Source organism: Xenopus laevis, chromosome 3L (assembly GCF_017654675.1).
Source record: "Xenopus laevis strain J_2021 chromosome 3L, Xenopus_laevis_v10.1, whole genome shotgun sequence".
Classification (NCBI taxonomy): domain Eukaryota; kingdom Metazoa; phylum Chordata; class Amphibia; order Anura; family Pipidae; genus Xenopus; species Xenopus laevis.
Genome location: NC_054375.1, coordinates 151098013 through 151113873, shown reverse-complemented (window position 1 = coordinate 151113873; position 15861 = coordinate 151098013). Strand labels below are relative to the sequence as shown.

The 15861-nt window shown below is 38.7% G+C and overlaps 1 protein-coding gene across 2 annotated transcripts in view; it reads right to left on the bottom strand.

Moving 5' to 3' along the window:
• Positions 1–1216: 1216 nt before the first annotated feature.
• LOC108711728 (venom factor-like) overlaps positions 1217–15861 on the bottom strand; it is a 54398-nt gene continuing 39753 nt past the window's right edge. Inside the window, exons 33-40 of one of the 2 annotated variants that reach the window (XM_041587310.1) lie at positions 15226–15313; positions 14937–15026; positions 12829–12934; positions 10264–10353; positions 8969–9055; positions 5602–5685; positions 5347–5488; positions 1217–1537 (exon numbers count right to left, since the gene is read on the bottom strand). In XM_041587310.1, the coding sequence (XP_041443244.1) occupies positions 1396–1537; positions 5347–5488; positions 5602–5685; positions 8969–9055; positions 10264–10353; positions 12829–12934; positions 14937–15026; positions 15226–15313 (829 nt within the window). In that variant the 3' untranslated portion in view covers positions 1217–1395. Of the gene's footprint in view, positions 1538–5346; positions 5489–5601; positions 5686–8968; positions 9056–10263; positions 10354–12828; positions 12935–14936; positions 15027–15225; positions 15314–15861 lie in introns of those variants that run through there. The other variant, XM_041587311.1, reaches the window with a different exon arrangement.

Sequence of the window (15861 nt, the reverse complement as noted above, 5' to 3'; positions counted from 1 at the left end):
ATTTCCTTCTGAGGAACTGTCTCCCTGGCTCCCTGATTACTGTTGGTGGAGGTACACTGTGCCCCAATTTTACTTGGAGGCAAAGAAGCTATTTTAAGGGACAGACAAGCAAGCTACATCTATGCATCAAGAAGCTACCAGAGACCATCAAGAGGACATAGCTAATGAAGAAGAAACCAACAGCCTTCTAACTGCACGAATAAATGCATGTTAGGTCACATGAGCCAATTAACAGACAGAGTTCTGTATTTTTCTTCCACGCTTCTTCCTGTTACAGTTAGAGCTGCAGTATTTCTGGTCAGGTGATCTCTTCCTGTTACAGTTAGAGCTGCAGTATTTCTGGTCAGGTGATCTTTTCCTGTTACAGTTAGAACTGCAGTATTTCTGGTCAGGTGATCTCTGAGGCAACACACAGACCATCACAAAATGGTGGCTCAAGGCAAGAGATGTAAAAGGGCAATATTTACTTAAATATATATTCCAGTTTGGTAAGATTCTTTAATATGCCACTTAATTTGATATAAACTATCTGTTCATAAATATTAATTTTGGGGTATAGTTTTCCTTTAAATTAAAAGCATTATTAGTTTGTTTTGTCCATACACAATTATGCATAAATAGCCTTACGCATTTTGTGCCACAAGGAGCACTGAACTCAAACATCAAACACTCACTATTTAAAGGAACATAAGCAAATGACAATTCAGAATAGAATGACCAATCAGAGCTGGAAAAAATCTTTTCTGATTGGTTTTTCTAAAACCTGCATGCCTATTGGTTACTACTAGAACAAAGTTAATTGTGTAAGATAACAAAACTTGAATCGATTTAGCATTTTCCAAAAAAGTACAATTCAAAGTCAAACATAACAAGAGGTTCAATCCTTCTGGTCACCTAGTACCTAAAAAGAAAGCCATCTGGTTTCTTTTTTAACTAATAAAAGAAAGATATCGGCTGGAATTGGGCCAACCTGTATCACGTTTCTTTGTCCTGGTTTAGCTTCCAAAGATAAAGGTCTGGTGCTTGAAAACCCTGAAACACCGTAGTAAAGGGTAAGCAGTCAACTCACATCACCACAAGACTTGGTTTATTTTCAATTGTGCTTAACATTAACAATATTAGCTCCAGGGCAATACTTTATGGATTAATGCATGAGAGACCCCTAGTGACCAACAGAGTTAATGTACACACTATAAAGAAGAAATACTCATGGAACTACAAGTAAAAGATCACATTTATTATGTCCGGTAACAGTTTTCTAACAGACAATTATTAGCACCCAGATTATACAATATCCATATTTTAGGATGAACTAAAAAGAGCCAAAATTATTTGATGATGGCTTGTATGATTTAGGAAATAGGAAGCTTCTGTCAGGCGCCCAAAGCAGGTCCTTCAGTTGTTGCAACCATATATCTCCAGGGTATGAGAAAGGATGTCAAAGTCATCACAGAGATCCTTGTTCTCTTCTTGCTCACACTCCTTCTCATTGGGCCACCACTCAATCCATGTGTCCTTCCCGATGGTGTAGGAATATCTACAAAAAAAATACTCAATAAATGAAGCACCCCCTAAACACTACCTACATTAGGAACCTTAACTAATCTTAATCTGCTAAATATTCTCATCCAATCACTGGAATGCTATGGGGGGGAATTCACAATAGTGGAGAGAGCCCAGTGGAGAGAGCCCATTTTTGGAGTAAAAGTGGTGGTAAACTGGAGTAAAATACTTTCTCCAAATTCACAAAATCTGCCTAAATTCCGACTCAACTGCCACTTTTAATTTTTTTAGTGAAAGAAAGAGTTTACAGACACTTTTATGAATGTCTTTCACAGACATAAAAATGGTGCAAAAACGTCATTTTAAACGTCATTTTCTCCCGACATTTTAAAAATGAATTAAAGATCAGTGTAACTCTTCCCCATGTGTCAATTCTAAAATAATCTGTTCTGCTCTGGTTCGTTCATTTCACACCTCTTGTAGGCGCCCCATTGGGGAGTTATTAGCATATTAATAGGGATTAACATTTTATAACCAGGGCACAAGTTTCTGTCTAACTAGGTGTAAAAGTCTCATTAACAAAACAAGTAAAACACTGATTAAAGGGAAAAAAAAGTGTGTTTTGTACAATTTGACATGTTCAAAGTTTTTAAACTCACACTTGCATTATTTTACTAGTTTTAAATGAATGAATGAGGCAATATTAGCAATTTAAATGAATATATTATCCAAAGGAAAAGTAAAGCTTTCCAGGCAATTTTATTTTTAGCAGACACTTGCCCTAAGATAATAAGGGGCAGATTTACTAAGGTTCGAGTGAATTTTCGAAGTTTAAAAACTTCGAATTTCAAAGTAATTTTTTTGGGTACTTCGACCATCGAATAGGCTACTACGACTTCGACGTTCGTTTCGAAGTAAAATCGTTCAACTATTCGACCATTAGATAATCGAAGTCTCTTTAAAAAACTTCGACTTCAATACTTTGCCAACTTAATCCTGCCTAAGTGCTATGTTAGCCTATGGGGACCTTCTACAACATTTTTAAAGTCTTTACACATCGAAGGAAAATCGTTCGATCGTTCCTTTGATCGCAGGATGGCCAAATTTGGTGAAAAATGCTTCGAAGTCGAAGTATTTCAATTCGATGGTCGAATTTCGAAGTATTTTCAACTTCGAAATTCGACACTTGATAAATCTGCCCCTAAAACATATTTCTGATACAAATCCCTATATTATGCAAAATAGCATTTATTGTATTTAGACCCTTATATCGTGTTACAGAATTGGAATTACACAAACGTAAACAGATTTAGAAAGCCCAGGTAATCCTGAAAAAATGATGTATAATATTCCTACGTAAAATAAACCCCTTCCCCCAGAAATTCCAGTTTTATAGTTGACTGACGGTTTAGTAAGAGCTAAAGACAAATTCAAAAGAAAATTTGTAGTGCAAATGACAAAATATGAAAAGTGTCTGTTTAAAAGGCAAATTCACAAAAGTGTAGATAGGGGTTTGTGAATTTGTTGGGAAATCCGACTTTCTTATTTCCACTTTTATTTTGTCAATGTCAGAATTTTTGTTAATTTTCCCATGATCAAAAAGGCACCAAAAGATACCCGTGGTAATAGATTGAAGTTTTTTATCCTTTAGATTAAACTGAGGTCTGACCTAGGTCAGTGTAATATATTTCACAATGTTGATAAGGAGATAAATCTAATTAACTCAAACAGGTCACTCCCATAGGTTATTAATATAACTTTATCAACAGATTAAGATTAAAGGGATACTGTCATGGGAAAAAAAAAAAATTTTCAAAATGAATCAGTTAATAGTGCTGCTCCAGCAGAATTGAACTGAAATCCATTTCTCAAAAGTGCAAACAAATTTTTTTATATTCAGTTTTGAAATCTGACATGGGGCAATTTCCTAGCTGCCCCCAGTCATGTGACTTGTGCTCTGATAAACTTCAATCACTCTTTACTGCTGTACTGCAAGTTGGAGTTATATCACCCCCTCCCCCCCCAGCAGCCTAACAACAGAACAATGGGAAGGCAACCAGATAACAGCTCCCTAACACAAGATAACAGCTGCCTGGTAGATCTAAGAACAGCACTCAATAGTAAAAACCCATGTCCCACTGAGACACATTCAGTTACATTGAGAAGGAAAAACAGCAGCCTGCCAGAAAGCATTTCTCTCCTAAAGTGCAGGCACAAGTCACATGACCAGGGGCAGCTGGGAAATTGACAATATGACTAGCCCCATGTCAGATTTCAAAATTGAATATAAAAAAATCTGTTTGCTCTTTTGAGAAATGGATTTCAGTGCATAATTCTGCTGGAGCAACACTATTAACTGATTCATTTTGAAAAAAATGTTTTTTCCCATGACAGTATCCCTTTAAAGAAATATTTATATAAAACCCATCAAATATAAACTTAATACTATCAATCACTTAATGAAGTCATTGTTTTATTTTAAAGTGCAGGGCAGAAAATGAATTCATCCCAATGAATTGATTCAAATAATGAATTAGAAAATCCCACAATTTTAAAGGTTAAAAAGGTCCCCTTAATGGGTTCTGTCTTCCTTTAGTGGTGCAACAAACTTCCTCCGATCAATAATTACAAATCAATTCGTTGATTACAACACTGAGGACAACTTTAAACAATAATTAGAGATAAGTGATTCATTAATAATATACTAATGATATAAAGTGCAGTGCTCAGAAATAGAAATTAATAATTTTCCAAGTTGATTATGATGGTATGATTAGTACATAGTGACCATTAATTAAATAGGATTAAATGCCCCACTGCTCGATTTCATAAAGTAGGAAAATGGAAAAATAGTAGGTGGCGTTGTCCCGATTTCTACAGCTTGATAATTTCTATCCCTGGGACACCACAAAGATGGAGGAGGCAGAGTAACTGGGACTGTGGTCTCAAATTTTAAAATAAGCCCTAAATTTGTGGAATCTCAAAGATCAATAAATAAAGCTTACCCTGGAGAACCTTAAAACCATTGTCTTGTTTTTATTTCAATTCACACAACATGTTTCGAGTCCAAGGACTCTTCATCAGGTGCTTAGAAGAGTCCTTGGACTCGAAACATGTTGTGTGAATTGAAATAAAAACAAGACAATGGTTTTAAGGTTCTCCAGGGTAAGCTTTATTTATTGATCTTTGAGATTCTATGACTGGACGGAGTCATATACCCTGTTTGAGAGCTAATACGTATTTATACAACGTTGCAAGGATATCACCTAAAGCATTGTGATTCATTCCTAAATTTGTGGAAGGCTGTTCTAATCTACAAAACCACAAATCCACGGCCTCTTGAGATTGTAATAGAAGGAAGAGTAAAGACAAATAATATGAGCCGAGCAGCAGGCTAAAAGTTCAACCACCCCCCTATGAATTAGGATTTTCAGATTGCTTTAATAAAAAATTACCGTCTAAAAAGTTTTTAAATTAGTAAAGGCAGAGTAACGCCGACGCATCTTACGCAATATGAGCTTTGTCAAAGACCACCCGGCATTCTCACAGAATCAAGAAGGAGTCTTTCTGGGTTACCTTTGGGCTTCTCTGTTTTCTATGACACTCCAAAAACATAGTTAATGGGCTCCTCATGGATTTATCCCTAGGGTATGTGAATGTGATAGGAACATTATATTATAAACTCCACTGAACTAAACTAAAGTTAATGACTCAGTTCAAGCTAACGTTTCAAAATATATCAAACGTTGTACAATGTGAATCTGTCACTGGCCTGAAGCACAGTATAAAGGAGGTCCCTGTTCTATTGAGCTCACACAGTTTATTCCCCACTTTCTCACTTACCTAGTCCTAGATGGTGTGTGCCAAAAGTCACTAGTTGGACCAAAGATCAGGTAATCTTGGGCAGTCTTTAGATCTAAAGCTTTCTGACATACGATGGGACTGATAAAGGTCCGTGTCTCACCCAGAGGAGCTTCATCACCCCCTCAATAAAAAAAACATAGAAAATCTTGTTATAGGGGCAGAAAACAAAGCCAGTATTTCTTCATTTTAATGCTCATCCACCTTCCCCTTTTCTGTAATAACAACATAACTCACCTTCCTTCATAACCTTTTTAATTGTCATTTTGTAATAGTCAGCCTTCTCACCATGCTGTATGTCCACGAGAGAAGCCTTGTACACTGTGGAGAAGAACCATCCAAGTCAAGAATAGACATCCCAGACACCATCTGTTTCACTTTCATAAGCACAACAATCAAGGAAATAATCCTTTGCAAAGACCTAGTCAACATTATTGTCAAAAGTATGTGGGCCGTTGTTCTATTTATTCAAATTAGTTATTTAAGTCCCCATCATTGCCAACCCAGTAGGCACTAAATCATACAATTCCTGATAATTCTGGACTTTCTTGTTTACATAACAGTTTGGAGAAAGCTCTTTTCTGTTTCAGCACTATATTGCCCCACGCACAAAGCCAGGTCTTTACATAATGGGTTTACTGAGATGGGAATTACATAGTTACATAGTTAAATTGGATTGAAAAAAGACAAAGTCCATCAAGTTCAACCCCTCCAAATGAAAACCCAGCATCCATACACACACCCCTCCCTACTTTTAATTAAATTCTATATACCCATATCTATACTAACTATAGAGTTTAGTATCACAATAGCCTTTGTATTATGTCTGTCCAAGAAATCATCCAAGTCCCTCTTATAGTCATTAACTGAATCAGCATCACAACATCACCCGGCAGTGCATTCCACAACCTCACTGTCCTGACTGTGAAGAACCCCCTACGTTGCTTCAAATGAAAGTTCTTTTCTTCTAGTCTGAAGGGGAGGCCTCTGGTACAGTGATCCACTTTATGGGTAAAAAGGTCCCCTGCTATTTGTCTATAATGTCCTCTAATGTACTTGTAAAGTCTAATCATGTCCCCTCGCAAGCGCCTTTTTTCCAGAGAAAACAACCCCAACCTTGACAGTCTCCCCTCATAATTTAACTCTTCCCTCCCTCTAACCAGTTTAGTTGCACTTAGTCTCTGCACTCTCTCCAGCTCATTTATATCCCTCTTAAGGACTGGAGTCCAAAACTGCCCCCATACTCCAGACGAGGCCTCACCAGGGACCTATAAAGAGGCATAATTATGTTTTCATCCCTTGAGTTAATGCCACAGAATGACACTGCCCAGAATTAGACAACGTGTTATCTATAAAGACCCCTAGATCCTTCTCATTTAAGGAAACTCCCAACACACTGCCATTTAGTGTATAACTTGCAGTAGTAAGTAGTAAGGGAGTAGAATACTTGACTGGCCTGCACAGAGCTCAGTGGCCTCTTTTACAAAATGCAAAGATGGTGGAAAGTGCAGAACAAATTGCTATTTTTTTGTACTCTGTCCTGTACTTTGCAGAATAGCAAAAGGGACTGCAAAGATCCACACCTGCCTCATGAAGTTTTTTATTAAACATGAAAATTGGCAAATTGGAGAGGCTTCAGATGTTATTTTTTTTTTGCCTTCCTGTTTATCAACTGGCAGTTAGGCAGGTTAAAAAAAGTTAAAAGGTTGAACTTGATGGAAGTTTGTCTTTTTTCAACTTAACTTACTATGTTACTATGAAATAAAGAATTTAAAAAAAAGTTTTTCAAAAACTTAGAATGCTCTGTTCCCTTGCTTTTGATCAAGAACATTGAGCTGTCTGTATTCAACAGCACTATATTCATGAGTGACATCAAAGTAAATCCCATCAACAATGTCCAACATCAAACGTTAATTAACCCTCGATATTCGACCATCGAAGTTAAATCCTACGACTTCATATATCGAAGTAGAAGGATTTACCGCAATTCGTTTGTTCGAGCGATCGAAGGAAAAATCATTCAATCAAACGATTAAATCCTTCGAATCGAACGATTCCAAGGATTTTAATTCGTCGATCGAACGATTTCCCTTCAATCCCAAATTGCTAGGAAAGCCTATGGGGACCCTGGTAGGTTTTAGGTGGCGAAGTAGGTGGTCGAAGTTTATTTAAAGAGACAGTACTTCGACTATCGAATGGTCGAATAGTCGAACGATTTTTAGTTCAAATCATTCGATTCGAAGTCGTAGTCGAAGGTCGAAGTAGTCAATTCGATGGTCGAAGTAGCCAAAAAAAACTTCAAAATTCGAAGTATTTTTTATTGTAATCCTTCACTCGAGCTTAGTAAATGTGCCCCCAAGTGAAATGCCTCCTCAGTAGAATAGAGTGTAATGGCTGTTTCATCAGCCGAGAGAAGGACAACTTCAAATTTATACCCTTAGATTTGAAATAAGTTGTTGGACAGTCAGGTGTCTCAATACTTTTGTTCATGTAATGCATAACAATGTGAAACGTTTTTAAATGTATGAGATGTTGCTCTGCGTCAACGCAAACTACTGCATGCAGCGAATAATTGCCATACATAGTGCCCTATGGGAACATCTTCCTCACCAAACTCCAAAACCCAGATTTTCATCATCAAAAAAAGGGAAATAGCACAACTACAAAGTCCTTCCCTGGGAGAGACCTTATTGACCCCCTCAATGAAGCTTTAGAATTTTTGACTGTTTTTAAAGTTTTTTTTTTAAATTTTCATGAGCAAGTCAATTACAAAGCAAAACAAGGTGAAAAACAATCCAACAGACCCTGATAAAATGAAAAAAGAAATATTTCCAGAAAGAGTTTTGACTGTTATCCTACTAACTGTTGTAAGTGATATGTTGGGAATGATGATGTTTATGTGTGTTTTTACACCAGTGTTAAACTAGTAAACCTTTAGCTCCAGGGAAAATGTATGTTGCTGCAGCAAATACGACTGTTTTGTCTAACGGCTCAGGAAAAGCTGGATAAATGGGTCCCTGGAGGGTATGGAGGAGAGCAGGGTTCTTACTCCACTTAGGGTTTTGCAGATGCCCAGCTATTTGATTAGGCTGCAGATAAAAGAGGTGTGGAACTACACCTCAGTGCCCCCTGGAGACCTCCTTGTGCTGAAGTTGTGTTTGAGTAGCTGGGAAGGAGATTGGGGACTGTTATACTTTGTCAGCTTGAGAAAGAAACCGGATGGTCAGAATCGTTGCTGGAGTTGCCGTATGAAATAATAAAGGCAGTTTTATCTTTACAAGATGGGAGTCCTGCTATCTTTTGACTGAGCTATAAGGAGACTGTGTTTCCCCTCTGAGCTGAACAACAAGTGACTGGAGAGAGGAACCCCTCCTAAGAGACTTGGTTAAGAGAAAGTCTAATAGAGGAATCTGGGACTACAGAGTTGTCCCCCACTGTTGCTCTTCATCTATGTAACAAAGGCTCGAAAGGAGAAAGGGAACCACTTCTTGCATTTAACAAATATTTCTAGTCTGTATCAGGTTGTTCCAACTTTGAATTGTATTGTATAAGCATAGGGGCTTATATCTAATTATTTGTGGTCATGTAACTAAATGATACTCACCATAATCCACTCTTTTGTCACAAGCCTTATACACTCGGAAATAAGATGTTATTTCATGCTTATTTTGTTGCTGCTTGAAACAGTTCTCTGAAGATGAGGAGAGTGAAAAGTTTTAGGTCAGGTATTTGAAAAAAACAGTCGCTCGGTATCTTTAGAATAACATGATACTACCCGTTAATGCCTCCTATTGTTCCATCTAACACCCCCCTATCCTCCTATTTGTCCATATAATTCTCATATTATTCCATATAACCTTTGCAATAACTCACAATAACACTTTATGACTTCTCTTGTAACGTCCATTGTTGAATAAAACCCTCCCTACAAACTCATTCATAACCCTTCTGTGCCACAAAATGATAGCAATATCTTGACTGCTTAGTCCGTTTACATAGGGGCCGATTCATCAAGAGTCGAATATCGAGGGTTAATTAACCCTCGATATTCGACTAGGAACTAAAATCGTTCGACTTCGAATATCGAAGTCGAACGATTTAGCGCAAATCCTACGATCGAACGATCCGAAGGATTTTAATCCAACGATCGAAGGAATATCCTTCGATCAAAAAAAAACTCAGGCAAGCCTATGGGGACCTTCCCTATAGGCTAACATTGAGTTCGGTAGCTTTTAGCTGCCGAACTAGGGGGTCGAAGTTTTTCTTAAAGAGACAGTACTTCGACTATCGAATGGTCGAATAGTCGAACAATTTTTAGTTTGAATCGTTCGATTCGTAGTCGAAGTCGTAGTCGAAGGTCGAAGTAGCCCATTCGATGGTCGAAGTAGCCCAAAAAACACTTCGAAATTCGAAGTTTTTTTAATTCGAATCCTTCACTCGAGCTTTGTAAATGTGCCCCATAGTGTTTACAATGAAAATGTGGTGTTAAATGTCCTGACTAAAATATGATAATATATAATTTATCACTAAAATGATAAATTAAAACCAATTTAGACCTGGTTGTATAAGTTTGAGCATATTGGTATGTGGATGAACTGCCTTAATACAATGTATTATCCATAGATTAATGGCCTATAGAAGAACTGTCTTTTGACTATCTCAGATATGAGTATGGTCTGAGGCTTCAATAACTTAACCATGGAGAATGCTAAGGTGCTTGCTGGAAAGATCTCTGTTAGTAATCTTGTTTATCAACTCATACCCAAATCAGAACAGGAGTGGTGACTAAATATAACATGTGTAAGTATTTAGAGGAGCTGGAACATCATGCAGAGGGTACATTCCCTTTAGGTTACAGAATTTAATTTTATAATTCAACAGTAACAACTCTGGACTCACCAACTGCACAACGGCATACATGTCCTTGGCAAATTGTGGTCAACAAGTCACTGCCCTTATTCATATGGTAGAATTTAGTACTGTGGTTTGCTATTAGGGAAGAATATGAGATAAAGGAGATTATGGAGGTCAAGGAGTCTGCTGTCCCTATGGTTCTTCAACTGACATTATACTGTTATACTCACCTCATCAGTTTGCCCTGTATCCTTGGTCCGCTCCAGTTGAAATATAGATTTTCCAAGCCAGGACCAGTTCCTAGACCAGATAATATCTAGTACTAGGCCCGGGATTCTACAGTTCCAGCATTTCTACTGATGGTCATCACAGCTGCAACTAAATTTCACTCTCCCCATTGTGACTAACCTAAACTTTATCACCTAATTCATTGCTAATGACACTAACGGTTCCTATCATCTGATGTGACCTGGTCAGGGAAAGATGGATAATTCAAGAGCACACTAGACCATGGGTTCCAAAAGCCCACTAGATCATGGATACAAAGAGCCCCTTCTGTGGCCCCCCAGATGCTGTGTCTGTTTAACATATGTAAAATTTAAAATGTATCACTACAGAGATTAACTGGCCCCTGCATTGTTTAAACCTCAAATTTAGACTAATCCCCTGTATTGTTCACACCTGTGATCCCCCTGTATTATTCACACTTGTGACACCTCTATTGTTTATATCCTAAAACCCTGTACTGTTCTACCTGAGACCCAGACTGAAACTGCCCACATTGTTCACCTGTTCACACTTTATTCAAAATGCTAATGGGGCACCAGCACTGTGTCACTGTATGTAGTACATATTAGACTGATAGGTTTCCTTGTCGCCTGCTCTGTTCTGCCTTCCCTCCCTGCAGGGCCAGAACTAGGGGCAGGCAGAGAAGGCACCCGCATAGGGCACATTCATGGGGGGCACACTTTAATGGGGAATTTTCTTTCTTTGTTTTTTAAACCCTGATTTGCTTGGCCTTTAATAGTTTTTCAACTTTATAAATCTCCTGTTCCAGACAGAATCACTCCCAGCTCCCTTTTGGCAGCTGCTGGCACAGGTACATATTTGTGGGCAATATCTTGGCTGCACAGGTAAACAGATGATATGATGGATATTTGGCTGCTGCTGGCACAAGTACATATATGGAGGCAATAGTGTGGATTTCTTGGCTGATGCTGGCACAGGTACAGATTGGGGACAATATAAGGGATTGACTCAGGTACATGGGGCAATATGTTTGAGGGAAATATGATGGATTCTTTTGGTTGCCGCTGGTATAGGTACAGATTGGGGGTAAAAATATGATGGATGTTTTGGCTTATGCTGGCACAGGTAAAGATTGGGGCCTGGGGGCAATATGAGGGATTGACTGCCATTGGCATACGTACAAATGGAGGCAATATGATAGGTGCTGGCACAGGTACAGGGGCTATATGACTGGTAAGGTGGGAAATGGTAATGTAGGACTGGGGGGGGGGGCACTGATTGAAGCCCTTGCCTATGGTGCAAAAATACCTTGGCCCGGCCCTGTCTCCCTGTGTGTGCCATTCTCTGCTTGCCCAGTACTGCTTGTGTTTTCATTCTCTGCTTGCCCAGTGCTGCTTGTGTGTTCATTCTCTGCTTGCCCAGTGCTGCCTGTGGAATGTAAGCAGTGTCAAACTGGGACACCAGGGGCCCACCAAAAAACCTTTGACTAGGGGCCCACCAGTTAATCTTAGACCAGGGGCCCACTCTCAGTACTATTATCCTTCCTCTCCTCATTCAGCCTCTATTCTCCTAATCTCTTTTCTTTACATACTATAATATATTATTCCATCTATTTAGCCTCTTTTTCTCATAGAAATAGGGAATAACCATGAAATAGGCCAAATGTTTAGCAGCATGAGGGCCCACTGACACCTTGGCCCACCGGGACCTTTCCTGGTATCCCGGTGGGCCAGTCCGACACTGAATGTAAGCCTGTTAGGGGTTTGTTCTTGGGGTTTGTTAGCATTTGGAAATTGTTGTTAAGGGCCCCTAAGGTGTTTAATCATGTGTTGGGGGGTTGTTGTATTATCCACAGGGGAGGATGAGGCATATGGATTTAAGGGTATGTTTTTAACATGACTTCAATTTTTCACATATGAGTGATGAGGGATTTCCCTGCAGTGAGCACCAGCCATTTGGTTTTTTGGTGTGTTACCACCGTTAATGTGGATATGATCTTAAAAGTTCTTGTGGTAACATGGGTGTGGTTTAAAAGGGGGAATGGCCACCACTGACTTCCATTATAGGCCCATCTCCACATAGGCCAGTAAAATATTGGCCCTCGGTACCACAGAACTTGGACAGCACTCCTCTAGATCATGGATTCCAAGAGCACACTAGATCATGGATTCTAATCTCCCCCACCACCTCTGCATATATCTCTGTGGACTTTAGTTGATTGCCAAGAGAAAAGCATTAAGATCAGCTCAACTAAACTTATTGAGCATGATCGTTTTCTATTTGGCCATATCTTTTTCAGCATAACCTCTAACATTCCAATTCTTTGCTACTTGACTGGTTAAAACAGAAAGAAGTTCTTACCTGGAGAGTTAGAATCGTACACTGTTACAGAGGCTGGCTGGATGAGACCCACTCTGAAGAACTGGTGAGCATAAAATTTGAAACATGCTTGTTTTGTGTGTGAGATCTAAATGTTGAAGAAGAAAGATATATCTAAGTTGTATAAAATAATTTGAACAAAACAAAAAAAAGTTAAATACTAAGGGGGTTTTAGAGTTATTAGACCTCTACTCAAATAAACTGACAACTCGAATGGTTTCTAATTTAAGAAAAAACTCGAATGGGATAAACTCGAATTGGGGTTAACAACCCAAAAACTGAAATTGATCGCGTTTTCGGCAGGAAAATCTTAAATTGCTCTAATTGATTTAGTTCTTTGGCAATACCCTCCAAAGAAAACTTGAACATCATGAATGCTATTGAGTAATGATGCACTGAATCCAGGATTTGGTTCGGGATTCGGCCAGGATTCGGCCTTTTTCAGCAGGATTCGGATTCGGCCGAATCCTTCTGCCAGGCCGAAACGAATCCTGACCCTAATTTGCATATGCAAATTAGGGGCGGGGAGGGAATTCGGGGTATTCGGCCGAATCTTTCACGATGGATTCGGGGGTTCAGCTGAATCCAAAATAGTGGATTCGGTGCATCCCTACTATTGAGATCCTCAAATGGTTTAAGAGACTTCTTCCATTGCCTCTTACATGACCTCGACAGGTTTTAGATGGTGTATTTTCAGATTCAAGCTATTTCCAGGGCAGGCCCGGACTGGCAATCTGTGGGTTCTGGCAAATGCCAGAGGGGCTGCTATAAGGTCCCATAGAAAGTCAGTATTTAGTGGGCTGGTGGGGGCTGTTTGGGCCTCTGTGTGGACTGATTGGGCCTCTGTGTACCTGAAATGCCAGGGCCTATTTTAATTCTCAGTCCGGACCTGTTCCAGGGTCTGGGTATATTAAATCTCTAAAAGTTTTTTTTAACACAAAAAAACTATTTTTGACTCTTAAAATAACCTCGAAAACTCAAACCTTAATAAATCTGCCCCTAAGTCTTTTTATGGAAGACTAATGACTTAATTCACACTACTATTTTATACCACCTGAGACTGATTAAAGTCACTGGGACAAAGTTCAGGCAGCAAAACATTTTGGTTTAGGTGAATTTTCAAGAGAACACGTTTTTTTTCGTGTGACTTCCCTCAAGATAACACATTAGTGTCTAGGTGAGCTGTTTTTCTAGAGAATGGTTGGCTATTTATTAACATTCACATTTTTTCTGCAATTTGATTCTTTTATGTACTGAATATCATAAATGTGAATAATGGTTTCAAAAACATGAATTTTTTGATATTTATGTAGAAAAAAAACCCACAAACAACTCAAATGTAAAACTTGGGAGGTCATGTTGAATCCAATGGGAGCTGTCCTAGCCAAAATTTAAATCCTTTATCCATTTTGTGAGTTTGTGAACTCAATAAAAATGATGAGTAAAACATGAATTTGAGGTATTTCAGATCATAAGGTAACTTTTTTTTATATTGTGAGTTTATTCAACGTAGAAAAAACATCTTAAATTACATTAGTGAATTTTGATAAGCAGGCCTCCCAGGGTTAGATGTTTTTTTGTCGAGAGAACACAGTGTTTATGTGGCTATTCTCAAGAGAACATGTTTTAGTGGGCTAAACACATTGGTTTTATGTGGCTTTTTCCAAAGAGAATATGTTGGTCTTTAGGTGGCTTTTTCCCAAGACATTGTTTGTTAGGTGACTTTTCTCAAGAGGACACAGCATTTAGCTGGCTCTTTGTGATGCTTGGAATAAAAGTGAACAGGGTTTTTAGGTTAATTACCTCAAGTGAACATCATTTTTAGGATTTTAATCCAAGAATTCTACACATTTCCACATGGGGGAATTTACATGGAACCCGTTTTTATGTTGTTTGGCATATTTTATTACATGGCTTATCTTTTTACAGCAGTTGAGCCGACTTGAGCAGTTGGGTGAAGACAAAGCATGGCGGCAGTAGTTGGCAGAACTACCAGGATAAATCTGTTCATTCATATAGAATGGCTTAGTAGTGGGTCAGTATCAATACAGTATAGGTGTGGTATAACAAACATGGAACGTGGAACTCACTTTGTCTAAGATAATGATAAGGTTTGTTTTTTCCTTGGCTCCTTTGTTGATTTCATACTTAGAGATGTACTTGTCCACCCCTTGCATTAGCTGCAGGTAACAGTAAGAAGCAATTATCATGTGTCAGAATAAATCCATAGAATAGTCTTAACAGTTTCTGTATGACGCTATTTTAAAAAATTAAAGTATCAAAATCGAGCAATATTTTGAGTTTCACCAATCTACCTTAGAAGAAGATCTACTCTAGATGCTTAGGGATGAAAGCATTCAGTATTTATTTGGCACTTACTTTCTCAAGCGAATCAACATCTGGGAAGAAACCAGTCATCAAGGATACGTCAACAATGGGCATGGTGACATCACCATTTCTGAGATACCTGGTATGAGTACACTAATGAATGTCTATCTAATATTACGTTTTAGAGAGAATGAAACCCCTTAAAACCTGAAGTAAACATGCAGCTGTTTCTCTCTCGCATCTCATATTACAGAAGTATTGGTGGTGGGCACAGGCCAAAGGTTAACATCAGAAATAATGGCCCCACATATTACTTAGTTAGCAGGACCCTACACATTCAGGGCTGCCATGGCCCATACAACACAAATCTACTCTGGCAATGCCTTAATACACACAGAACACAACCATGATCTGACAAAGCCCACCCACAAGCCCTAATCCCTTGCAGATTTGTTCATTTCTTAGGCCACCATCTGGTATGGCACTGACTGGAATTCACCGTCTCCCTCAGATCATGAACCTAATTCCCTATTTTGGAACCTTTTTCAAATCAGAAATCTTCCTGCATAGGGTTTTTTCTGTCCCTTAGCTGTTATGCCATTGGACTGAGAAGCTTCAACACTGCTATCTCCCTTCAGACCCCAGAGCAGTGGCATAATATTCATGGGGAAGAAGGAACCCAAGGCA